Below are 27,745 nucleotides of genomic sequence, written 5' to 3' on the forward strand. Positions count from 1 at the left end.
TGTCCTCCTCATCCTCATCCTCTCCATCTTCACCTCCACTTTTCTTGCATCTGGACCAGCTATCTTCAAACTCTCCTCTTCTACTTTAATTTTATTTCTCCTCTGTTCTCCTCTCCTCAGACTTTATTTGCTGAACAAAAATATGTGTTTCCAAGGTAGTAGAACATGGTACAATTATCTGTTAATAGATAGCAAACCTGTCTCATTCACCCCCTGAATATTCTAGTTATTATTAGTAGATATTGTTTGGTTTGACAGTTTGAAATTGTTCTGGTCAGCAGTGCCAACGAAGTTTGGTTCAAACAAATCTTTCATCTCACCACACCAAAACTTTGGTTTTGATACTGGTAGCAAGTCATCCATTTCAGTACTAACTTAATTTTTTTACTTGTTAAATACTATTTTGTGCTCATCATATTCTAATAATTCATCTGATCTTGTATATGTTCCCTAAATCTGATTGTTCCAGTGTGCGTTCCCCAAATCTGACAGATCAAATGTGTTCCCCAAGAATGTGTGCTCAACGTGTGTGTAAAGTGTCTAACGAAATGTGTTCCCAAACAATTGAGTGTGTGTTCCTTAAATCTGATACCGATTCAGGGTATGTTCCCTAAATCATACGAATCAAATGTCTGTTTCCTTAATCCATCTGATCAAATCATCTGATTGAACATGTGTGTTATCTCCAAATCTAAATGATCAAGAGTATGTTGCCAAAATCAGACTGATAAAGTGTGTGTGTTCCCTAAATCTGATATGTCAACTGTATGGTCCCCTAATCCAAACGATCCAGAGTGTGTTCCCTAAATCTTACCAATCAAATATCTGTTCTCAAGTAAATGTTCCCTAAATTCCCCAATACTGTGGGTTCGAAGATCCAAATTTGTCTGATGATGTATGATCCCAAACAAATCATGTGTGTGTTCCCTAAATCTGGTTGATCAAGTGTGTTCCCCAAATCAGACTCATCATATGTGTGTTCCCTGAATCCAACTGACCAACTGTCTGCTACCAAAATCAATCTGATTGGTGTTTAGGGAAATCAAATCCACCTATGAAAGTGTGTGTATTCCCTAAACCCAACTGATCATAATGTCATCCCTAAATCCAACATATCAAGTGTGTGTTCCCTAGATCTAAGTGATTAACTATATGTTTCCAAAATCCAGCCAATCATGTAATGTGTTCCCCAAATTCAGATGTGGTCCCAAAATTCACCTAACTTAAAGGTATATGTTCTTTAAAGTGTGTGTTCCTTAAATTCAGTCAGTCAAGTGTATGTTGCCTAAATCTACCTGGTTCCCTAAATTCCAATGATCAAGTCTTTAATAACTAAATCCATCCAATCTCATGTGAGTTCCTTGCAAATTTGTTGAATTTGTTACCAAATGTGTGTTCCCTAAATCCAATTTACCATCAAGTGTTTTTGCCTAATCTTCACTAAACCTGCATTTTAGTCTATTCTATTGTGTTCTATTGTATTCTATTGTATTCTATACTATTCTATCCTATTCTATTCCATTCTGTTCTACCAATAGAAAGCCTAAAGGCTGAGAGGTTTTGAGAGGTGTTGAGGTAGAGACTTGTGGTTTGACTTCAAAAGGCTTTTTGTAACTGAACCACTTTATTTCTATTGTGCTAGCACACACGCACCAGCGCGTACACACACACAAACGCACACACACCCTCTCACACAGATAAGCTGACATTCCAAATGACTCGACAATGAATGTAAGCTGCTCACTATACACACACTGACACAATGGAGAGCCTATTGAAGAGAGATTTGTGCATTACAATACATGAGACGACTGTGTGTGTGTGTGTGTGTGTGTGTGTGTGTGTGTGTGTGTGTGTGTGTGTGTGTGTATGCGTGTGTACTGTAAGCGAGAGCTGTGTTTGCACATTTCAGTCGACCTGAATGAACTGATCTACCTGTCATGTACAAAATACATCCCTCTTTGTTGATGTCAGTGTGTCTGAACCTCTCTACATCTGTCTTCATACTCAAACGACAAGACAGGTTGTTTGTCAGTGTGTTATGGCTGCTGCGAAAATGATGTTGTCTGATCTGCCACTTCTACTTAAGGTTTGATTAAGTTTAGGCAACTAAGACTATTTGGATAAGATTAGGAAAAGATTGTGGTCGTGGTTAAAAGAAAATAACGTTGACTGTTGGTGGAACTGTATGATTGTATAGTTGGGGTTGAATCTAATCACATACTGGTCTCCTGCTATGTTTTTTTTCTTGTTATTGACCAACCCTACAAGAGAACATTAGACTTTATTTCATATGTCAGACATGCACCTCGTTAAGTATATGTGATGGCAATCTATAATGTCGGTCTCATGTCTAAATAAGAGCTCGAGTCACTTCTATGTAAAAGTCAAGATAGTAGTCGTATACCTGGTAACATTTCTAAAACACTTCCAACACGGCACGAGTCTGGATTGAATACTCAGATGAATGTAAACGGCTGCAGCAGCACAAGCTTAAACATGCACAGAGAGACATTAAATGCATGTATTGTCATAATTTCTCACATAATTATCATGTTCTTTGCACAAATAAAATACAACTAGTTTTTTAAGCTTTACACCTCAAAACATGAACATTCAAAACACGCTGAACATTCACGAGACCAGAAATGTTATGTTTTCCATTTCCTTAAGGGGTTATATACAGTGTATGTCTGTGTATGTTTTTTTCTTTCTTTTTGTTCTCTTCTATATGTTTTATTTTCAGCTCTGCTCTTGATTTCATAATCTCTTTGACGCCCTTGCTGCTTTCTGACACTCTAGAATGCTGCGTAATTTTAAATTTCTTTATGGGAAACTTTATAATCAATAGTCGCATCTATGTTTGGCTTCTGATTGCTGGTTCCATTTTGAGTCTAGTTTCAAGATGTTAAAAGACCCAGATTCAGTAAAAGCCAAATGAATGTCCGATGAAGTAAGGTATTCATTTACCTACATATTGAAGTACACAGAAGTGCTGCTCAAATACACTCCAGCAGTGTGTGGCTGTAGCAGGAATCAAACCTGTGACCTCAGTTAACAGACTGACCTTTGATCGATATGATATCCTGGATGCAGTGTGATGACAGAGGGGATTAGTGGTCTGTAGGAAGCAGACCATTAAATTTCAGAGACACATTAAAGGCTCTGCAATCATAATCAATAATGTTTAATGACATGAAGCATAGAGAGATAATGATTCACGCTGCTGTAGTTGATTATAGACACAATGCAGCAATAACATGTAGTATTAAGTGTTGGTGCAGGTTTATGGTGAAAGTGATGAAAGATATTGATTATGTGAGTGATAAAAATGTGGATATGAGGACTAAGGATTAGTATGTCAGCTGCTGAGTAAATGAAAACAAAAACAACGTATATGTATAAAATCAGTGGTTTAAAACATCAAGTATAATGAAATGCTGTGGGGATTTTTTTCTCATTCTATTTAATGAATTCATTGTTTACTTTAGCTGATCATTATTATTATCATGGTTTTTTCTAAATTATTTTTCTGCTTCTTGGTTTAATTTTCAACCAATATGATCACAAGACTGTACTGTATGTACTGTAAATGTTTCTTCTTTCCATATCATCAACTCTCTTTCACTTTCCTGACCCTAAACTGCCATCACTGCTATGTTGTGTTTAGTTTCCTGTCATTCAAATGTTAATCTCTCTCTCTCTCTCTCTCTCTCTCTCTCACACACAGATATGGAGGAGAGAACGAGTGCAGGATCATGGGCAAGTGGAAGTCGTTCTTCCAAGGTAACAAATTGCTATAACAACAATACTACTATTAATAATGATTACTACTACTACTCTTAAATGTAATTGCTTTTAGCACTATTATTATTATTTCTCTTGTTGCCATTTAATCAGAACTGCTACTACTTGCTGGTATTAGCTCTACTTTACTATAACCTTTGACTGTTTATCAAGGAACCTGATCTTTTCTAACATAGTTGTTCATCAGCCTTTTGTTTCCAGAACCCTGAAATAATGACCGTCACTTCATTGCTCTGTCTAACTTACACCTTGAGCCCTTAGCATGAACAGTGATTAAACTATTGATGAAATCATTTTTGAAGTGTCCTGTTATACAGGGCAAGACCCTGTATATGGCTATTTCCACAGCACATGTACTGACATATTTTCAACATCTATAGAAAACTCAGCTGTCAGATCTCAGTGCATCTCTAATTAATTTACTGTATTTTTGCTTATAAATATCAGAAAGACCACTTTAATGTCCAGAGAAAAGAATATTTTTTATGGCTGTGAACATTTTTTATAGTTCTGATATTTAATATAATATAAAATGACTAATTTGACATTTTGGGAATTATGCATATTCGGTTTCTTGCCTAGAGTTTGATGAGAGGATTGATACCCTCATGTCTGTATACAGTAAATATGAAGCCATAGCCAGCAGGCAGTTAGCTTTGCTTAGCTTAGCTTAGCTTAGTTTAGTATAAAGACTGGAAGCATTGGGAAACACACTTGCTCTGTCCAAAGATTAAAAAAAAAGACCTGAAACTCTCTAATTAAAATATTATCTTGTCATGTCTTATTTGTTGAACTATTTCTTGACTGGATGCAGTGACTTCCTTGAGTCTTGTTGTCATCATGAGGATTCCAGAGGAAGACTTAAGGAAGTCACTGTGCCCAGCCCAAGAAGTAGTCCCCAACATAATCCCCTGTAAAACCAAAACTTTTCATTTGTACCTTTTGTTTTTTGTATGGATTAAACATCATGTTAGGTGGTGATTCCAGTGGTATTAAGCTACCTGTTACCTGTTTATGCTAGGCTAAACTAGCCACCTGCTGGCTGTAGCATATTTGGCACACAGGTTGAGAGTGATAGCGATCTTCTCATGTAACTCTCAGCAAAAAAAGCAAATAAACATAGCTCCCAAAATACCAAATGATTCCTTTCAGCTTAAATCAAAACACGCCTGATCAGGCCAGCAGTATTTCTAATAGTGGTAGTACTACAATTAGTTCTGTCACTGTTAGTACTAAAGATAGTACTGCTAATATCTGCTGCTATATGTTACCTCTGCAATTGCAGTTATTACTATCACTACTATTCCTGCTGCTATTAATAATTACAACAGGATAGAATGTGGAAATCATTTTTCAGCCCACGTTTCTGTCTCTCTCTCCAGAGTTATGCAGATGGATCTCAGTACATGGCATCACATGACAGCCTCTCACCTCCGTACGCCAACTCCAGGCTAACAGGTATGCTGCCGACTGTGTGAGTGTGTGTTTGTGTGTGTGTGTTGTTATTATTTTACATTGCACTTCTTTCTTGCAGTGAACTTCGGATTCACTGCTGTGTTGGGTTCTGTTCTGATAGTGTGTGTGTGTGTATGTGTATGTGTGCGTGTGCGTGCAGAGAATTAGTGAAACACTAGTGTACACTGGAGGAGACAGGTCATCTGGCATGCAATTTCTCTCTCCCTCTCTCTCTCTATCTCCCTGCCCGCCGTGTGGAAAACGCCAGGCAGTGTGTGCTCATTTACCCATGATGCTCTCTGCCTCTGGCTCTCTCTGATGTGGCGCCAGTTGTGAGCAAATGGCCACTGACACAGATAATCTGCCTCTCTCTCTCTCTCTCACTCACACACACAGAGACATATAAACACTCAAACACACACACACACACACACAACACAGAGCTTAATTACCTTTGACTGGATGCATCAAATATGGAAGATGTCAGCTCTTAGCTATCTCATTCTACCTGCTCTCTCTCAGTCTCTCAACTCTTGATTTTGGTTTAAGGTCTGGTGCGAAAACCTTTTATTTTGAAGCCAGAAAATGGTAAACAGGTGTCTTTGTGTATGTATGTGTGTGTTTTGACATTTTAGATAGACTGGCAACAAGACAATACTCATATATACACTATATAGTCAGAACTATGTGAACAAAAATTCATTACAGCTCTATGTGAAGTAGTTGAATATGTCATAAGTGAGGTCTAACACTGATGTTGGATGATGAGGTCTGGCTCACAGTTGGTGTTCCAGTTCAGTGATGGATGAGGTTGAGGTCAAGGCTCTGGGCAGGCAAGTCAAGTTCTTCCACATTAAAAACTGGGAAAGTCGTTTCTTTATTGAGCTGGCATTGTGCACAGGGTCATTGTCACACTTTAACAGGAAAGGGCTTTCCCCAAACTGTTGCCACAAAGTTGGAATTATCCTGTTAAAATATGTCTAAAATATAATTTATATTTCCCTTCATTGGATCCAAGCAATTTACTCAAATAATGAAAAACAGCTCCAGACCAAAAGTACTCTAATGTTGGCTGTATCTCCAAACATTAACTTTCAGTGGAATTAAAAAAAAAAGGGACATTGTTCGGGTGGATAACAGCTAATATTTAAACCATTCTAACCATTTAGATGTGTTTCAGACAGATCAATGAGTCATGGAGTAATGGAAAAAGCAATTTTTCCCCTATATTTTCATTATGAGGGAAATTGCTAACAAAAAGTTTTTCATTTGTGTACACATTAAAATAAATTCTGTGTGTAAAAATGAAAGCCACTTGAGATTCTCTTTCAAAATATCCAGTGTAGGGATGTCAACAATTAACCGTTAAACATTTTTGACCAGTTACGCATGTCTGTCCCTGTTTTATTTTGTATACACACTCCGCTAACGACTAGACAATGACCTGTTCACAACATCAGATATTCTTTTTGAATGGAGAAGGTACCAATGTAAAACTGACTTCTACACGGAGCGTTGCATTATGGGTTGTTTGTAGCATTAATGTTGCTAGGCTAGCGAGTGTCTTAAAGTCTGTTTACAGTGAGTGTGTTAGAGTCAGTCAGCACTAAAAGTGTTTCCTTAGTCCAGCTTAACCTGCAGCAGTTTCTGAAGGCTCGTGTTACGTGTTTTTCTGCCACGGAGGAAATAAATTCATGAGGAGTGAAAACGAGTCCAAAGCGTCTTCCGACGTCTCTACTGCAGAATATGTCAAGCTGCCAAATACCGCTGTCACAGATGATAAGGAGCTCAAAAAGACAAACAGGAAGTCTTACAAATGCTAACTGCCGGAGAAAATAATTTTTAACTGCTTCCAGGAGCCTGACAGGAGACTGAGTGAGTATGTAACTATACTATTATGTAAATTATATTCAAAAAGTAACGTTGTTTTTCCAAAAACAGCTCATATTATATTATATTATATTATATTATATTATATTATATTATATTATATTATATTATATCATATTATATCATATTATATTATATTATATTATATTATATTATATTATATTATATTATATTATATTCGTAACTCGAGCCTGAGTAACGTTACGTTATACCATCGAGAGCTGTGACTAAGCGCAGTGAAAACACTTTCAGGAGAAGGATGAGCTAAAAATCAAGCTAACCAGGGCAGACAAGCTAGCTCTGACCACCGACTGCTGAACAGCTACCACAGATGAAAACTAACGTTGCATTACAACATTTCTCAAAAATTAGCCGGTTAGTTGTCAGATAATGGGTGTCGGTCTGTCACAAGCAAAATTAACCGAAAATGGCATCCCTAATCCAGCGGTTACTTCAAATTAACACAAATGAAAATGAATAAAAATAAATATTTTTAAAAGTATAAACGTTTTTTAAATTAGGAAAATGATAATTCTGGAAATTGTCTAGTAAGTCATGAATTCACATTGACAATATATATATTATAAAGAAATATAAAACTTCAGAGTTCAGGATCCTTTGCAGGAATGATCCATTGTGTGTGCGATGTGTTGTGACAGTGTTGTGATTATGGTTTGTAGCTGCACAGGCAGAGAGGAAGAGACGGCCCAGAGTCAGAAATGGAAATATTCTATTCTTCATCTGGCACACGGGAACCGCAATTTACTTTGATAATGATAACACTAAGAGACAGAGACAGCCATGGATATGGAGCACACACACACACACACACACACACACACACACACAAACACACGCAGTTCCACCATTGCCAACAGTCTTCCAGAAAACATCCTCTTCACTTTCCACCCGTGACTGTTGTGGTTTAACAGAATCATTTCTCAGTCAGCTGGTCTGGTAAAATCTGATTGTCTTCTGCGTCTGTTGGCTTTTCTGTCACTCTCTAACTCATTGTGTGTCCTGATGGCAAATGCAGTGTTTCAGTATCAATATTAAAACCACAGAGCTTTCATTAAAATCAGTGAGGCTGTGTTGCCCAGCTGCAAGTTCCAGAGAGTGATCTGACCTTACTTATTCCCCCAAATGTTAGCCACACAAACAGAGGAGGAGAAAATATTCATGAGGTTTTAATTTTTTAACACACAAACTTGACTTTCTCCAGTGTTGACAGCTTAAAACTATCGTGATATGCTAAAAAGATTCTGAAAAAAAGTGTATGTATGTTGTTCTCTCTGACCAAACTAAAGTCACTTTGGCCTTCTTCAGACTGCCAGCCCAAATCCTTTTTTTTTTGCATATTCAGATTGTATCCAGATTGATTTTAGAAAGTCTGGACAGCAAAAAACCATCAGCATCTCAGTCTGGACGCTCTGGGTGCTCACATCAAATTTCAAAGTGTCTTTTGCGTCACTCGCAATGCAACACACAACGACAACGTTAAATCCAGAGTGATGGAAGTGCATCGGAGTGGCTGAGCAGAATCCACGCTGCTATTAGCAGAGCAGTATGGAGGACAACACAGAGTCCGTGTGACCGATGATGGCTCTCCATCTCACACGCTTCCACATTAGAAAGCCACGTCACCGACGTACATAGTTCCTGACGCCTATGTCGTTACCACAGCAACCCATGCAGATAGGCTGGTGATGTCTGGACACACAAATCTGATCTGATCACTTGCTAATAACAGTGTGGACAGTCTGTCTTAAAGATCTGCTTTGAGAAACAAATCTGATTTGCCTGCAGTGCATTACTGTGTGTCGCTAAGGTGTTTCTTAATGGTTGATGGATGGACAGTTACTCCTCGGCAGGGCATTGCGAGGTTGTTGCTTTGGCTTTCTAGGTCATTGCTGATGTATTGTTTGGTGGTTGCTTTGCAGCTACTGGGGTGTCATGTGTTGGTGAGTTTTTACACTTGTTTGGGTGTTTGCTATGGTGTCACTGGCCCCATGTGGGACTGTCTGATCCGCTGCGTAGGAGACAGTCAAGGATGTTTCCTGTTAAAAAGTTTAAGGAGGCTGCTATGCTCTGTTCTTTATTGGAGGTGGGAAAGTTAACCCAACTTACATTTGCCAAACTAATATGTCAGGCCTCATCCTTTAGGCCTTTTGTATGTTAAAACTGAAACATTCTGCTTGAGAACACTTCCCTTAAAACATGAATCGCATCTTTGTGTGCCTTTATGCTTTTGAAAACATACTTGACAGTGCAGTGCTGTCCCAAATTCAACTACTGTTACTTTTATTACGTTGTTCTTATGTAGTGCAGAGGTGGTCAGGATGGCTGGACTTAATGTTACTATAATCCCTTGCATTTTGTGGGGAATGACTACAGTTTGTCCGGAATACTCTGAGGTTGGAGATTTGTTATTTGGTGACAGTCATGATTCTCACCTGAAATGAACTAAAACTAAAAAAAAGAAAGAAAGAAAGACTGAGAGTATTTAATGAACCTGAACAACCTGAGCGTGTTGAGTGTGAACACAGCCTCTCTCTCTCTCTCTCTCTGTTTCTCTGTCTCTCTCTCCCTCGCTCTAACCTTGTCTGTCTTTCTTAACCCCCCCACCATCAGATTAGAGTGATGTTATGCTCTAGATAATCAGCGAAGGGATTAGTGTCATCTCAGCGACCCTACTAGATTAATCTGCCGCCTCACACACACACACACACACACACACACACACACACAGAGCGATCTAGCAATCAAAAGATGTGTGTAAATGTGAGCTTGCACTTACATATATGTTTATATAAGTACACACACACAGTTGTGATGGATGTATGTGTGTTTTTGTGTGTATCGTCATGTGTTTGGTTTGGGTTTGGAGTGGTTTGTGTGTAAATTTGTGTGTCTCAATGTGTAGATTTGTGTGTGTATGTCTCTGTGTGTGTGGGTATGACTTAAGTCACTTTCAGGGACACACACCAGACTTAAGACCAGTTGATTGGGGATGACTTGTGCGACTGGGGGCAAAAGCTGTGCCCCCAATTGGAAAAATGCTGATTTTTGGGTCAGTGGTTAAGGTTAGGGTAAGTCACCAGGAAATGAATGTAAGTCGATGTAATGTCCCCAAAAGTGACTTAAGCCAACCGCTGTGTGTGTGTGTGTGTGTGTGTGTGTGTGTGTGTGTGTGTTTTACTTGTGGGCTGGCAGGTTACTGTGTCAGCATCTGAGTGTTTGATGTAAGCTTCTGTATGGATGTGGTTTCATGTGATTATATGTGTGGAGTGTGTGTGTAAATGAGTGGATGTGCTCTTGTACTAGTGAATTGTTCCATGTGTGTGTTCAAGTTCATCTAGACATTTGTTGGTGATGGTTGCTTCTTGTGTGTGTGTGTGTGTGTGTGTGTGTGTGTGTTGTGTAAATGAATGTTTCTCCAAACTTGTGCTTGTGTATGTTTTTTGCATGTTTTGTGTGTGTGTGTGTGCATAATTTTTTCTTTGCTGCTTATGTGTATGTATGTAGTTGTGCGTGAGTGTGCGCTTGCATGTGTGTGTGTTTGTGTGACTTTTTGTCTGTGACTGTATTAGAGTGTGTGATGCTGGCTTTCATGCGTATGTGTGTACAGTATGTATGATGTTAGGAGTGAGGTGTGTGCGCGTGTTTTGTATGAATGAGTGTATTTATGCACTTTGGTTTGTGTGTATTTAAGTTTAGCATATATGTGTGTGTACATGTGGTTTTACAGTATATGTGTGTATGTGTATACCTGATCCTAGTTGCTTTGCAGAGCAGGTGCACCACCCTGCCTCCCGCCCCAGTAACTGTCACCTACATAGTAAATGAGAGGCTCAGTGGTTTCAGCTCGTAAGCACATTTTGTTCTGTTATAAATAAACGATTTGATGTGGCTTCAGTCTGATTGTGATGCACAGCAGCTTCACACTACCAGCTTCTACCGCTTCCGTTCTGTAATTTCAAATCTAATTTGCCCAAGTGAAGGTGACGGAGCACGGAGGATGTTTCCCCAAGAATTCCTCTGTGTCGCACTCGTCAAAATTTGTAATGTGGTTGTCAGCTAGCGGGTCTTCTCAGATCGTTCGGTGCTTTGCAAGGGCATCTTAAAGGACATTATTTTTCTTGGCTTCTTCTGTGCATCCAAGACAGAGATAGGTCCAGTGCATGTGTAGCCTAGCGTAGCACAAAGACTGGTAGCAGAGGGAAACTGCTAGCCCAGCAGAAGTCTACAGCCATCCTAGCAGCTTTATGAGGATACAGTTAGCCACAGTGATACGTTGAGCTAAATGCTAATTTCATCATAATAACTTGCTTGCTTTCTATTTCTAAACCTGTTCAATAAACACGATGCAACATCTAAATCAGATAGCTTTGAAGTTGTTGAAAAGTGTATTTTCTTCTAACCTTAACCCACTTTCGATGAATAGTAAACTTAATTATTTAAATTTACAGTAACACTTACAATAAGAGTGAATTTTGTGCAGTAAACGTTATTGGAAAAGACAATAGGATAAGAAAATTAACACATACTGTATTTTTTTAAAAACAGTCATAAATATCAGGCTCTAATTCTCTAAAACTTTAAAATATAAAGTCGTTATCATTAAATGTGTTAATACATTGTTATATATAATGAGAGAGCAGCATTAAACAGCACTGTATATTAAAAAAACTGGTATAAACTTGATGATCTTGGCTCCCTCCTCCTCCTCTTGTTGTTTTTGTTGAAATGCAGTGAGTCAGCCGTCTGTCTCACCTCTGTGTGACCTTATTAATGAGTGTTGAGCCATGAGGCTGGACCCCCTCTGCGGAGGTCACATCTGGACACTTTATATAGAAATATATATCTGTCTCTCTCTCTCTGTCTCTCTTTTTTTCTGTCTGTCGCTCACTCCAAATTCCCTCCAGTCTTTGTTTCATTTTCTTTGTTTTTCTCTTTTCTTCCTCTTCTTGTTTTCCTTTTCCTTGTATCTTTCTCCGTTCCTCTCCAGATATATCATATCATAGTTAATCATATATGTCTCTTCTCTTTCCTCTTGTCATTCTCCCCTCTTGTCCCATTCTCTCCTTTTCCCATCCTCTCTCCTCTCTTCTCTTTTTTTAAAAAAAAATTTCTTTCTCCCCATCTCTGTGTCATCATCTACTCCTCTCACCCCATCTCTCCTCCACGGAGACCAGGCCCTCCTGTCTCCCTCTCTACCCCAGGAACCCCTCACCTCAGCTGGGTGTGGTGCCAAGGTCATCCCCCTGTCGCTCCCTGCTGGGTCTGGGTCTTTGTGTGCAGAATGTTTAAGAGGAGAGGAGAAGAGAGGACAGGAGGAGGAGAGGGGAGGGGAGAGGAGGGGAAGGGAAGGGAAGCGAGGAGAGGAGAGGAGAGAAGAAGAGAGGAGAGGGGAGGAGAGGAAAATCAGAAAAAAACTCACATTGGAGAAGCTGGTAACAGAATTTTTACCATGATCAGCTATCAATCAATGAATGACAGTGAATGAAGTCCATGAGATGCTGTTGAAAGCTCTGAAAAGCTATTAAGTAGACCTTTGAGCTGAGATTGTTTTAGTTACACATAGTGCTCCCAAGGGTCAAGAATGAACTTCCATGCTCAAGTCTCAGTCAAGAATGTAATAAAATAAATATGAATAAAACAAGAGGTTTTTTTTCTTTTAATATCCTGTATTTCCTGCTCCGCTGTCAGTGGTTTTGTTTCTATTGTTTCTGCTGATTGAAACAGAACAGCCACTGTCTCATTCAGTATTTTGAATGGATGTCATGCATTGATTAGCGCTGAACTGACTTCGTCGCATTAACACGGACGCACAATGTAACCCACTGCGGAGTATTTGCTATATTATTGTTTTGAAGGGGCTGTGTATCACATGTAAATTGTCTGTGTAATTAGATCTGACATCATAATAATAGGTCTCGTCAAGGCGAGAGGGCGGAGGGTGGAAATGTAAAACATACACTCAGAAAAGAACGGTTCATCGGGGAGCACTTCAGCGTTCCTGACCGCGGGGGGAAAATGTCCTGGAGTATTTTGTCAAGAGCCCTTTTAGGTTTCTTGAGGAACTGTCAGTTAATTAGCTATCACTTTTTGAAAAGAGTCAGAAAGGAAATAGTGAGGCTGGGGAAGAGCTGTACTGTAGGTCTTCAGTTTTAGAGGCAGGTGGTGTTAGTGGTGTTCAAGTCTACAAACTGAGATTTTAGTATTTACTTGGATTTATTGCCAAAATTGACTTCTTTCACAAGAAAAAGACTGCAGGAATGAGGCATTTTGAGCATGTTTGTGCCTGTATGTCTGTGTGAACACAGGTGTACTAAATAAAACTGTCATAAATACTGAAATTATCTGCAACAGAGGTTAAAGAAGCTGAAAAGATCATAAAATGTTGCTTAGTCTTAAGTTTTGAAATGTCAGATTTGACAGTTTTATTAAAAACATTATGAATGACACTGACACAAATAGCAGCTAAGTTTAAAATCCTTTTACATGTTTGAATATAGCCTAAATCTGCTGTTAACCACCATGCTAGATAGTTAGCATGCTAATGTTAATTACACAGCTTACGCTACTCTTTGTTGACAATAATTAACGTTACTATTAGTAACTCAAATGACTGTGACTACTTTAGAGATGACAGCAATGAAGACAAAACATTTCACATGTATTAATCTGAGACAAATTCATGTTTTTAGCTAGTAATTGTTGTGAACAGTTTAGTGATGGGATGCTAACGCCACCGTGCTCCCAACTGAGAATGTGTGTGTTAAAAACTTGTGTACTGCATCAGACGTACACTAATACAAAAATGTCTTATATCATAATCCCCTAAACATCAGCCCTCATCATCATTGCTTTCTGTGAAGCCTCGGCAGATATAACCTTATAAATCCAAACGGAAAATAAGTTCTCAGAATATTCTATCTGAAATTCACGTGATCTTGAAAACCCCATTCAAAAATGTGATAGGTACAGATTACTGTACACCAGTTGTGCTATCTAGGATGTGAAAACATTGAAGCTAAGTGTCTTAAAATCACTCAGATGGTAGATAAAATCTTCTGATTCCAGCGTCAAGGAATGTTGATGAAGAAGAGTGCAAAATCTGTATAAGTAAAAAGCTAATGCAACCCTCCTTCCAACATGGTGGAAAGAGTCCCAGAGTCCCATAAAATAACAAGACAACAGTCAACCATGGGTGTCATTGTTGGTTAGCATTACATGAAAGGGTTCCACAAGGACTTCCTCAGACTGAGGATTCCCTTTATGTGTTTGATGTGAATCATTTGTCAAAGCTGTGGCAAGAAAGCTTCTGTTCCAGGTATAAAAGGTTTTTGGTGACTTCATTTAACCTGAACTTATTTCAAATTTATGTATGAAACTCTTACATGACCTGTCAGAGTTGGAAACAACTGAAAAGCTGCGAGAAATTATCAGCTTTAATTGGAAACAGTTTGAACGTTTTGCTCCTGCATCAGCCAATAAAAATGCAAATATTATGTCATACAGTATGACTCCTCAGTCTGTCTGTCTATCTATCTATCTATCTATCTATCTATCTATCTATCTATCTATCTATCTATCTATCTATCTATCCATCTATCTATCTATCCATCTATCCATCGTCTATCTATCCATCTGTCTGTCTTCTCCATCTTCTGTCATCCATCCAGATGAGGCCTCTAGAGACCAAGCTCGGGTCATTCATGTTACACTGTGTGTGTGTGTGTGTGTGTGTGTGTGTGTGTGTGTGTGTGTGTGTGTGTTTTTCCTGCCTCCGTGTGTGCGTGTCCTTTATCTTTCTATCTCTGCATGTCTCTGCTGCTATGTGTGTGTACAACTTGTGCGTGCGTGTATATAATATATATGTGTGTGTGTGTGTGTTTGTGTGTGTGTGTGTGTGTGTGTGTGTGTGACAGACTGTGAAATGGTGCGTAGTAGCACCTGGGCCCTTCAGTGTTGATTGATCGGCTTGGTCATGTGGAAGAGTCCCATCTGGCCAGCCACGCTACGGTGTGTGTGTGTGTGTGTATGTGTGTGTCTGTGTGTGTGGGGCAGAGAGAGAGAGTGCTTGTTTGTGTGTAAGAGGTGAGAGAGAGAGATAGAGATGTGCGGCATAAAACAGTATGTTTATTGTGAGAGAGAGAGAAAGAGAGAGAGAGGGCTCTTCAGTTATAACTGTGGCTCCCAGAGGCCAAAGATGAACTGTATTTTATCATCTGAGAGAGAGAGAGAGAGAGAGGGAGAGAGAGAGAGAGAGAGAGAGAGAGGCTACATTTACATTACAAGCCTTAAAGGAAAATTCCCTCTTTTTTTAGAAGCTAGAACCTTGTTTTGATAAATATTGTGTTGGTCTAGGGCTGTTGTTTTTATGGTGTTGGGCTTTAAGCTCTTATGATAATGCTACAACATACAATGATATTTTGAGGAAGGCCCTTTCCTGTTTGACCATGTCATTGACCCCGTGCACAACGACAGCGCTATAAAGAAGTGGTTCGCCCTGTTTTGTGTGGAATAATTTGCACAAAACCCTTTTGGTGGAAATGTAACACCAACTGTGAGTCAGGCCTTATCGCCCAACATCAGTGTACAACCTCACTAAAGCTCTTGTGGCTTAATGAACCTGAGCAGAGGCTAGCAGCAGATTAATGTCCATAGTTTTGGAATGATATAATCAACCATCACATGTACTGTAGGTGTTATATTCAGATGTCCACATACTTTAGGCCATGTAGTTCTTCTGATCTGTTGTTTTGGGTGATTACATTCTACCCATCAGTGTTATTTGAGTATATTTTAATCCACCTTTTCTTGATAATAATTTTGATTTTTGCAATAAAAAAGAAGCTAAATAGCTTAGGAGCAAACTTATGAAATTTTGGGACCTTTTTCGTATTTTTTAAAGCATTTCAGCTGCATTTTTGAGTCATCCGTCACACACGCTTCTGACAGAACAGTACAATTCTATGTTAATCAGTACAGCCGTCTATACCGCCGATGTAACGGTTTGCGTGTCGCGCACACTAGTCAATATTTTCATGTTAACAATGGGTTAAGTGACTATGTGTAATTGTAGCAGAGAACTGTCACCAACTCTGCAGCTCTACATATTGTTAGACTCTTTCACCACATGGGTTTGCACGCTCATCAACCCAGTTTCCAGGATCAGCAGGTATCTGCTTTCAGCAAATAAGTTCTGATAAAGCCACCTGCTATATTTCTGTCTGAACCCAACCCGAGTCCAAGAGAGTAGTAACTGAGCCCGACACAGTTTGTGTTACCCTGTCAGACAAGTGTTGTTACCATGGTTACACAATGCCTGTTTACCCTGATTACACATGTGTGGGCACCTTGTAAACAACCATCAAAAGGCATTGTTTTATATAGGTTATAGGTAGATTATTTTAACACACACACACACACACTTTACACAATGTCATCAAAAATCAAGTAGGATAGCCCAGCTGACATGACCGAACGTGACCAAAATCTGAACATCATTTCTATAACCTGTCAGGTCCCATCAGGCCTGGATCGGGTATCCACCCTCCACTACCCAGCACCTAACAGCAGACATAGTTACACAAAGTTAACATCTCGTAGTTACTGTAAAAAGCAAGATATATTTCTTAGGAGTCAAACCAGAGCTAAAAGGAGTGTGAATATCTAACACGTATTCATCAGGTGGACACAAACATGACTCCAAATGGATGATAATGACATTTTAATCAACAGTTATTTGCTAACACATTCAACATTACAACTTAATAAAGTAATAATATGTCAGATATTGTGTTGTCAGCTGCCCCTACACTGACGACCTCCATCAGCTGTCCTTCATTTTTCCCTATAAGCACCAGCATCATCATGTATGCCAGACCACAAATGCTCGAGCATTGTAAAAGTCACATGAATTCAGATATGACTTTTCAGACTGACGTCGCCACAAATCAGATATGTATCAGATTTAGGAGCATGTCAAAAACTGTGTGTAAATCTGGAATGATTTCACTCTGAGTCTCTTCTACTAAATGAACAAATGTGAGTTAAACATCAGGGACAGAAAGCTCAGTCTGAACGTGACTGAGAGACAAAAAGAAAAAAAAAAAAAACAGATGCAGAGGGAAATGGAGACAGAGAGACAGACAGAGAGAGAGAGACAGACAGAGAGACAGTGTGTGTTTTCTGAAACGAAGCCAACTGATAATTAATGCCTCTGACATCATGGTGCTCTAATTAAGCCTGGCATTCATTAAGCCTATAGAGGGGGGTGTTCGTTAGTGGGTTTTTGGAAGGGGGAATTTGTTAAGTCTTCATTGTTACACTTTTTAGACAATAGAGAAAGAGAGATGGAAGGAACAACAACAAGGAGGAGAGACATGGGCAGTAACACAGGACTTACAGGTGATGTTATGTGGTCTCAGAACATCCTCAGCTTATGGGCAACAATATATGTCATCAGCTGATTGGCCAATCGCTAACTTTTCCATCTCAACAGACCTGACCTCATTTCATCACCAATCCATCTGATTGGCCTTCTCTGTAGTTAGTTGGTAATCTAGAGATAATCAGAGCAGCTACCTATGTTAAAAATACATGTGATTAGCTAACTGTAATTGTTACACTGCTAGTTGTTAAACAAGAACTACATAGAACTACAACTGCACAGCTTAGCTTGAGTGTGCCATGTGGATTCTTCTGATACAGCACAGAATAGAGTATCAGAGTAGATGCTAGTAAAGAAAAGATAGTTTTAAAACAGAATAAGCTGAATGGAACAGGCTAAGCAAGCTAGAAGTACCAGACAAAGGATGAATTCACTGGGAGAAAAGAAGTTACGACAAACTGAGCTATCACCAATTAATTCAGCTAAATAAAGCAGAATTAAAGGACCTAAAAATGAATAAAAGTAATTGGCGCCATGGGAGACAGGTTAGATGTAACAAACCAAGACTACAGGGGCAAGGACTAAAGGAGTCAGAACTAAAAGGCTAAGACCAAAGGTCTAATACTAAAGAAGCTTTTAAGAACAGTTGAGGTTAAAATCAAGCCCAAAGAAGCTAGTACTGAAGGATTCATCTAAACTAAGGTGTAGATCTAATAAACAAGGGACTAAAAACAGCTAATGGAGCTTAAAAAAGCAGCTAGATTAGACTGAAGGACTACAACTAAAGGAGCTTGAAGACTAAAGGGTTACATTTTCACCAAAAATATGTAGCGAGGGGTGAAAGATGACTGGAGAATGAGAGCTAAAAGGGCTAACAAACCAAAGGAGCAGGCATTTAGTTTACAAGGCTAGGAGCTACAGCTAAAGGACTGAAGGAGTTGAGTCTAAGACTGTCTGAAGGAGCTCGAAGTGAAAGACTAGAGGTGGTTCTAGAAACGACTAGAACTAAAGCAAAAGATTGATTTTGTGCTGCGCCAGATAAAAGTTGATGATCATGTGAGATATGGTGAAATCTTCGGTCAACAATCCAGAATAAGGTCCTATATCACACTGCGCAACACATTCAGCACCGGCCGATTTAAATCTTCAGCAACCAAAGAGAGCTCACCTCAAAGAATCTGCACTATGGCCCATCCTACAGAGTTACATGTGTTAAAAAAAGAAGGCAAAGAATGAAAATCATAGAAACAAGGAGGGAGAACAGCTGATATATAATGATCATAAATGAGAGGACGTGTAAAGTTGTATCACTGGGAAATGATAGAAAAGAAAAAGGAATACAGTAAGATAGAGCAACAAAGAGAGAAAGTGAAAGAGGTGTGAAATGAAAAGTAAAGTTTGGGATCCCTATCCATTTTTTTGATTGGAGGATTTTCTGATAGCTAATTAGGCATGGAGGGCCAGCCATCGACAGCTGCATTCATCATCATAAAACGTAATAATTAATGACATTCCAACAAAGAAAAATATGCAAATGAGCTCCCCTCATTAGCATTTTCATATTCAGCTCCCATAATGCTTTTGCTGACAAGGTTGTAATTAATGAAAATTCATGTCTCTTAGCTGAGGTCTAGATTGGATCGCATTCATTCGCAATCCCCCAAACGAGTGGAGGAAAAAAAAAAAAAAAAAAAAAAAACACGACAGGGATCACTGCCAAGTTTTTAGGGAGAAGAGAGGGAGGGGTGAGAGCCACAGAGAGAGAGAGAGAGAGAGAGAGAGTGAGACAAGAAGAGAAGTTAGAGAGAGAGAGAGAGAGGGGAAAGAGAGAGGAGAAAATGGAGATGGAGGAAGGCAGATGGCGAGAGATGAAAGGAAGACAGGCAGAGAGAGAGAGAGAGAGACAGATAAACAGCGGAGATGAGAGAGAGAGAGAAAGAGAAAAAAGCTAGAGAGATATGGAGGAAAAAAGAGGGACACCAGTACTGATACAGGAAGTCACAGAAAAGCGTGCAGAGTGAAAAGAGATACATTTAAAGAAAGAAAGGATATGAGAAAAGATTATGAATTGAGGGAAACAGAGCGACGTAGAGAGCGAATGGTGGAGAGAAAGAAAACATTTGAGTGGACAGATCGATGCCAAAAGTATTGTTACTGTGATACTACTACTAGGTCTATTTAATAAGTATTGATTTGTATCCATTTTTATAAATCCTGATTTTGTCCCTTCTTCTTTTACAGTTTCAGTTTGATTTACTTGCTTAAATCTCTCTGGTGTCTCTCTGGTGATAAAAATGTTGACATGATTTGCGTCGGTTGTTGCAGTGTGCTCCCAGCAATGAGTTTAACAAGCAGCAGCAAGTGCTTCGCTGACTTTTTATACAGCAGGTTTCGCCTCTGTAATATTAGTCAGCACTCTGACAGAACTGGTATCAAACCAATGCATTTTTCTCAGGCTGCTACCGTACCAAAGCAAACAGTTAGTGCAACTCGTGTGTCGAGAGCAACGTAAACTCCGGTGCATATAAGATTGCTGTGGCAAGTGGGTAGGGATGTGCAGAGTCCAGTATTTGTATTTGTATGTGTATTTGTTAAGGCAGCAAAATTATTTGTATTTGTATTTGAATAAAAGTGGACAGAGGCTTCAAAATCCTGTTTTTGTTTTTATCACGCTTTCAATTTTAGTAAATTAAAATAAGTGTTCATGAAGCGTGTGTCAATAGTTCAGCTTTATCTCTGGGGAACACTCCCAACTCTGAGAGTGATGTCCAAATTAGGAAATATGCGTCACGTAGCAGGTGGATGTGACTCCCCTCACTGAGACCTACTGATAGACGTCACAGCGGAGCAGAGGAGAGACGCTGAGATAGCGACGTAACCGCCCTGCCTTATTTTTCTTCCTGAAAACAAATAATTTTCGAAATATTTGTATGAAACAAATATTCGTAGCAAACCCACTATTTGTACTTTGCCGGATGATGTATTTGTATTCAGGCACACCCCTACAAGTGGGGATACTGTTGCAGAATGCGACAAACAGCACCCCAAATAAAAGAAATCAGACTGAATTTGACTTATCAAACATCTGTTAACTTCTTGGTGGGGCTGCGGTGGAATGAATGATCTTGGTGAGACTAATAGCCCCATTTAATTGGTGGAGTTTGCTCAGGCAGTAACTTTTATGTTGTGGCCTTTCATCACTGCTTCATACCAAGGAAATTGTATATTATTTCATGGATTAGTGAATTATTCTCCTCTGTCCAGACATATTGTATGAATTTTGTCAGCTGCCATTTGTGGTGAAGAAGAAGAGAAAGGTCTTACAATGTCAGAGATTCACAAAAATCTATTTAATAAGCTTTTATCTTCATATTTATCTTTTTATCAGTAGCCAAGATTGTCATTTCAAGCAAGGTGGAAAGTTCTCAGGTATCATGCCTGATTTCAGGCATAGAGCAGTTTTAAATTCATATCATATTTACTTCAATACATAGTACATATTTCCTCCTGGACAACATTTCAGGTTCACAATTTTTTTCTTTTCTTGCTTTAATTCCTGTGTTCATGTGTCTATTCAGGTGTTTTGATGTGCAAGTTGTGTATAATAAGTTAAGTATTACCCTAGAAAATCTATTTGGTTTGAACATTATGTAGCATGCTTATGTGTGTGTGTGAGAGAGAGAGAGAGAGAGAGAGAGAGAGGGGGGGAGACTGTCTTTGGAGAATGCTGCTGTACACCTGTGAAAATGTGGAGTCTAGAGCTTCTCTAAGAGCTTGTGTGTGTGTGTGTGTGTGTGTGTGTGTGTGTGTGTGTGTGTGTGTGTGTGTGTGTGGTGGGGGGGTTGGGGTTGTCTTGGTGATAATACTGACAGAATGCAGTATCTGTGGTTTGGCACCTGAACACAGATAATAGTGATATTTTGCTCTTCACTCTGCAGCAACTTGTAATTGTCTTCAGCCTCTGTAATAACAATATTCAACAACATGATGTCAGTTTGATCGGCAGCGCTGCTCCCGACATCCTGCAGGTTTTGCAGTAAACATGTGGTTGTCGTGTCCATCAGTGTGCGTTGGTTGGTTGGAGAACCTCTCGATCAGGTCCGATGGTTGATCAGGTTTATTTTACCTCTTCTGTTCTGGTTGATTATTCCTTCACTTTACATGGTTGGGCAACAACAAACAAAACACTAGAACACTAGAAAACATTTTTTTTTTAAAAAGGCTCAGTAGGTTTTAAACAGCTGGGCACCACAGTTTTTAACAAACCATACTCAAAGAGGAGGAACGTTTGTCGGTGACTAGTTTCAGAGGCGGATTAATACACATTTGGTGCTCTAGTGAGTATTTCTGGCAGCGGGGCAGTGTGTGTGTGGGATTGACTCAAAACAAACTACAATGTGTGTTCATGATAATGAAGGAACATATCAACCAATGAAATGGCTCATTAACACGTCTTTAATAGTTTTTGGACAACAACGGAGGTTTCGGTGCAGTTTTCAGACAATGCTGATGTGGAGTTTCCAAACAGGACAATATCACAGTTAATATATTAGATATGCATATTGTGTGTGTGTGTGTGTGTGTGTGTGTGTGTGTGTGTCCATACATGTTTGTGTGTCTAGAACATAAATCCAGATAGTTGAGCACAAGTCACACACACAGTTAGCTGTGCAGGTGTTGAAAGATAAAAAGTAGAAGTATTGTCTGTGTTATAAGCAGTAACTTGTCACTAAGTTTACTTTTTGAGTTAGTGAATTATACGAAAAGTCACTTTATTAAACTCTGTAGTTTTGAATGCATTTTTTCAATATGTAAAATTGCTTTAGTGTCTTGATCTTGAAACGTGCTCTACTGTATAAATTAAGTGTGTGTGAGCTATTTAAACACAAAAAGCATCAGTATCTAGTTAAATTTATTTGTGGAGATATTGAGTTTAGTAGATAAAAGAGAGAAAGGAGGGATCTGCACATTAATCCATAGGAAGAATAACACTCTACAGATTAGATGCTTTTGGTTTAGTTCAGGTTAAAGCAGGATAATCTCTGTAAAGTGCTGTTTGTGTGTCGGCTTCAACCTCCTGATAATGTCTGTTTAAAGTTAAACAGTCAAAAATACATTTAATACACTGACGACACTAATCATGTACACAATAAACACTCTCATTCTGATGAAATATTAAATAGGACATCTTCTCTCACAGTCTTTAATGTTAATACAGATGTTTAATCTGGTGACCTGGAGCTGCAAAACACTTCCAGACTTTATCTTGTAAATGTCAGATCTGTGAAGTAATCATCGTCTTAGCTTCCTCTAAACTGTACGGTTTTACAGAGAGACTATTCACATATAAGAAATGGGGGCTCTTCACTTTAGAGTTATACGTTTTCCCTAAAATACACATGTAGAAATGTTTCTGCACAGGTAGAATATGAACATTTTTAATGCAGGTTCTGTAGAAAATCATGCAGAGTGTCGAACATGAAGCCACACAAGCAGGCGGAGGAGTCGACTCTGCAACGATGCTGGAATACTGATATGTTCTGCATGTGTGTGTGTGTGTGTGTGTGTGTTTAGTGTTGGCACGAGATAGCAGTTGCCCCCTGGGCTTTGCCAACGTGGCACTGCCCCCTCTGCAGCAGCATGGCACAGTCTCTGTCTTTGTTGTGAAACTGGCTCTGTGTGTGAGTGTGTGCTATTTAGTGTGTGTGTGTGTGTGTGTGTGTATGTGTGTGCGTGCCCTGGAAAAAGAGGTATCCAAAAAGAAGAAAAAAAGTGAAAATGTTGAAACAAACCAGTCGTTTGTTCAGACAAACTCAGCGTTTGGATGTTGAAATGTGAAAATTCGACATGTCCTGCTTTTTGTCTCCGTGTGTGTGTGTGTGTGTGTGTGCGTGTGTGTGTGTGTTGTATTGATTTTGGCAGATTTTGGACTTTGTGTGTTTTTTTTCTTTATAACTGTTTGGAACATTTGTTTGGGACATTTTGGGAATTTTTACTCCCTCAGATATGGAATAATCAGAGCTGGGTGGGGCTAAACTAATGTAGCATGTGCATCAGTCTCTCTCTTTCTTTCTCTGTCTTCCCTCCATCTCTCCATTCATCTTTATCGATTATTTCACTCTTCCTCCCTTCTTTATTGCCTCTTTTTCCTCTCTCCTTCCTTTCGTTTCTTCCTCCTGCCCTCTGTTTCTCTGTATCAGTCTGCTCTGCTGCTTTCTTTTCCTCCTTTCCTCCATCAGTCCTTCCCTCCCTTCATTCATTTATCTTGTACCCTTTTCCCCTCCTTCACTCTGGCTTTTCTCTCCTTCCTCATGATCTTCACCTCCTTCTGTTTTATTGCCTCCTCTCTACATCTCTCCTTCACTCCTCTCCAAACTCGCAACAGATAGCAATCGATTGATCTTTTCTTTTCTTGTGAACCTATAGTCTTTATATATAATAGCGGGTCATTTCCCTGTAACTGACCTTTGACCTCTACTCTTTGACATTAGTGTTTACAGTGTTAAACAACAAGAAAGATTATATGAATGATAGAATACTGAACCATAATATAAGGTAGTGTCTGTAAATTGAAATGGTTGTCCTAAAACGAAAGTAAATTATTTAAAAATTCTCTAATGTCTGCTGACGTTCTCTATGTGGAACAGACTGAACAAAAAAGTATCAATATTCTCATTAAGATGTTGAAATAATCACATCTCTGCCTTTTAGTTTGTTTGATTTTGATTGATTGACACGTGTGTTTTATAATCAAAAAATAATGGTATCTCTTGTAGAGGCAGAATTACATGAATATCTCTGATAAATTTGTAACTGCAGGAATTGTCTCACTTCATTATATCTACCACTCTAAGTGTGTGTGTGTGTGTGTGTGTGTGTGTGTGTGTAGAGGTGCTCTCTTTGTGGTTTTGTCTAAACTGAATGTGTCTGTTTTGTCTGCACAGATGTTTCCTGCGGCAAGCTTTATGGTAACAGCCTCCCCAACACGGTGTGTGTGTGTGTGTGTGTGTGTGTGTGTAGTTTATAGTAATGAGAAAAAAAAGAATTATTACATTTGGGGTTTTGCATCTAGATTATTAATTTTATGGCAATATTTTTTTCTGATTTTCTGTCAAGCTGTGTTTGAAATACAGTGACAGGTACAGCTCTGTCTTGTGATTGGCTGGAGAGCTTTGCCAGGTGGTACCCATGGGGCTTTGTCCAAACTCAGAGGGTGTAGCCCTCAGGAGGACTGAAGGGAGGGTGGGCCAACCTCCCGAATTGAGCAGTCTGTAAAGATTTCTTTTATTTTTATTCATCAAGTAGAAGTAATAAGTAGAATCACTTGTACCAGACAATGAACACATACAGAATAACTCTGCCTGAATAATTCAGTTAGGGGTTGAGCTACTTTTCACAGAAAACAAACCAAATACTAAAAAGCCTGATTGAAACAGAATATATATATATATATTTATGTATGTTTCGCCTCCTTTGTAAATACATTTAAAATATCTACAAAAACTTCACTGTGAGTTTCTGCCACTAACCTGATCATGACATGTGACTGGCTTGCAATGATTTTTGGGATACTAAAGACAACACTGATTATGTTTCCAAAATTTGGACAACAGAACACTGCATTTCTCTGCCAAATTGCGCGGGGCATAATGAGCAGCCTTGTCGGGGTCGAAGCTAACATCGAAGAAACAAGTGTCCTCTGATATTTTTGGGAATTTTGAGGAGGAGAAGTTCACAATTTAAAGTCACACATATTCTAAGTTTTGGGCATTTTGATGCTAATTTTAGCTGTGAAGAGAAACTGCTTTAAATGTGACTGTATTTATTTGTAGGGATATACGTTTCAGTATGTAGTTATGAAATATAAAAAGACAACACAGTGAAATGAAGTAAAAAAAAACACACCTTAACTGTATTAGAGTATGCAATCCTCCCTTCTTCTCTTGCTTTTTCATTCTTTTCGCTCTCTCTCGTTTCGCTCAGCCTCTCTCTCCGGTTTACTTTAGTCTCTCTCTCTCTCCCTTTCTCTCTTTCTGTCTGTACCATATGGTGTACCATGGTACATTTAGCTTGTCAGTGATAATGGATGGCCATGGAAGCCCAGTTTTGCTTTAAGCGCTAGCTCGCTGCTCGCTGTCTCGGTACGTGTGTGTTTGCGTGTGCGTGTGGGATGATGGCTGCTGATGCTTTCGGCTGTGGGATGAGGGATCATGAAGCTAAATAAGCCCTAACGTGCCCTCACACACACACACACACACACACTCTCTCTCTATCTCACACACACTGAACGTCATTCATCCTGGTCGACGTGGTGGTCACTTCCGGGTGGTTTCATTTGGACGATCTGATTGGTTGATACAGAAGGGTGAATCTAATCTGAAGAGGTTTCTTTCAACAATGATTTTCAGCATCTTGTCTGCACTCAGCAACCCAAATAAAACAAGGCAGAGATGATCAGCTGATCACATATACAGCCTCCTCTGCTCCGTTTATTAGAAAAGGAAAAATAGCATCAAACCAGACAATCACAAGGGTCAACTGGTGTCTTGGTGACAATTTCTGGCAAAAACGCCAAATTTCTGCTAAGTGACCGAGTGTGAATATACAGAGAACTCACAGACCATCATTATACAGAATAACATTAAGATTTTAGTCATCTTAAGTAATTTAGGTTTTTAGGGAAAATACTCTGAAGACATGGCAGATTAATACTTGAAACCGTAGAGATTTATTTTAAATAGATGGTAATCATTTCACCAGCTGGCTAGATAAACAATATAACTCATAATGAGGACTTCAAAGGTCAGGTTGTGTAAAAGACGAACAAATATGGACTGAAATGATAAGATAAAGAGCTGAGAAGTATTATGAGTAGTAAGTGATTTTTAATATCTGTTGCCGTCAAATTAGAATAGAAACGGAATAATATGAATTTCAAATATATTTCCCTTTTGTTTTTATTTCAAACCTTTTGTCCGTCAGTGTGAGTGTGCTAATGATCATTGGTATATTTATGACTATCTGAAAGCCTTATGATTGAGTCATGATGCTGATCAGGGCTGGACACCTCCTCCTCCCTGCAGCCAATCAGCGATCCTCCTTTCACTGAGCACAAACCCCTCTGTTATCCTTGGCACCGTCCTCAAAATCATTATCGGAAACAAAACGATGAGCAGAACTGGGTTTAGGAGGAAAAAAGAGCAGAAGACAGGAACAGGATGTCTCCTCCTCTACCTCTCGTCCTCATCCTTCCTGCGTCCCTTTTTGAGAAGTGGAGTGATTGGAGAGCGGGAACAAAGACATGAGACAAGAGACAGTGATTGTATGTCAAAACGAGATGGTGCTTTCATTCCTGCAGAGAGAAACTTTTTTTGTTTTCTGACGGTTCTTCTGCTTTTTGTTCCGGTTGTATCAACTACATCAAGTTTAAGCTTGTACATATGCAGTTTGATACAAAAACACCATGATTAAATCACAGAAACGGACATTAGAGCAGGATAAATCATGCTAAAATTGGTGCAAAATGCCTTCATATGGTCATCTGTGACAGTCTCCTGCACTATAAAATCTCATGTAAACCTCTCAAACAGCACATGTTGTGAAAATCATAATACCCATGAGGACGTTCTTTACTGGAGTCTCTGGGAGTACTGGGACTGTTGATGGTACTCGACTCTGCCTCCTACACACTGTACTGCTGCATTGCTGTCATCTGCATCACAGCGCAGAAACATTTCTAGCATTTCCCCTGAGTTAACTTACATCCATACACAACTGACCAAAACTGTTTGACAAATCCATCAAAAATCTATCTTGTCACTAACTATACTTCTCTGTATGTGTGTGTGTGTGTGTGTGTGTCAGGATCAGAGTACAGTATACCAGTGTGTCATAGTAAAAGAAAACCAATGCAGCACACCTCCTGATGTCCTGACAAAAGACTAGCAGGAAGTCGTGAAAGACAAGGTCCATAACTGCAGTTTCTTTCGGCCAAGTCGTTGAGACTCTATCATGGCTTGGCGTGTGCTTATCTCAAAATGGAAGGAATGTAAACAATGCAGGTTTCTAACTTTAAAAAATTGGCTTTGCAAATGTGTTATGAGGAAGGAAATGCACTCAACAGATTTGTAAGACCTCATGGATGGACACAATGCGATTTGTATTGGATGTAAACGTAAACTTTGTTTATAA

General features: G+C 39.2%; 1 protein-coding gene across 10 annotated transcripts in view; it reads left to right on the forward strand.

Moving 5' to 3' along the window:
• LOC121885499 (transcription factor 4-like) overlaps nucleotides 1-27,745 on the forward strand; it is a 333,572-nt gene that overhangs the window by 158,844 nt on the left and 146,983 nt on the right. For all 10 annotated transcript variants that reach the window (XM_042395007.1, XM_042395003.1, XM_042395006.1 and 7 more), the window contains 2 exons: nucleotides 3,731-3,786; nucleotides 5,190-5,265. In XM_042395007.1, the coding sequence (XP_042250941.1) occupies nucleotides 3,731-3,786; nucleotides 5,190-5,265 (132 nt within the window). The remainder of the gene's footprint in view (nucleotides 1-3,730; nucleotides 3,787-5,189; nucleotides 5,266-27,745) is intronic.

Source organism: Thunnus maccoyii, chromosome 19 (assembly GCF_910596095.1).
Source record: "Thunnus maccoyii chromosome 19, fThuMac1.1, whole genome shotgun sequence".
Taxonomy (NCBI): Eukaryota; Metazoa; Chordata; class Actinopteri; order Scombriformes; family Scombridae; genus Thunnus; species Thunnus maccoyii.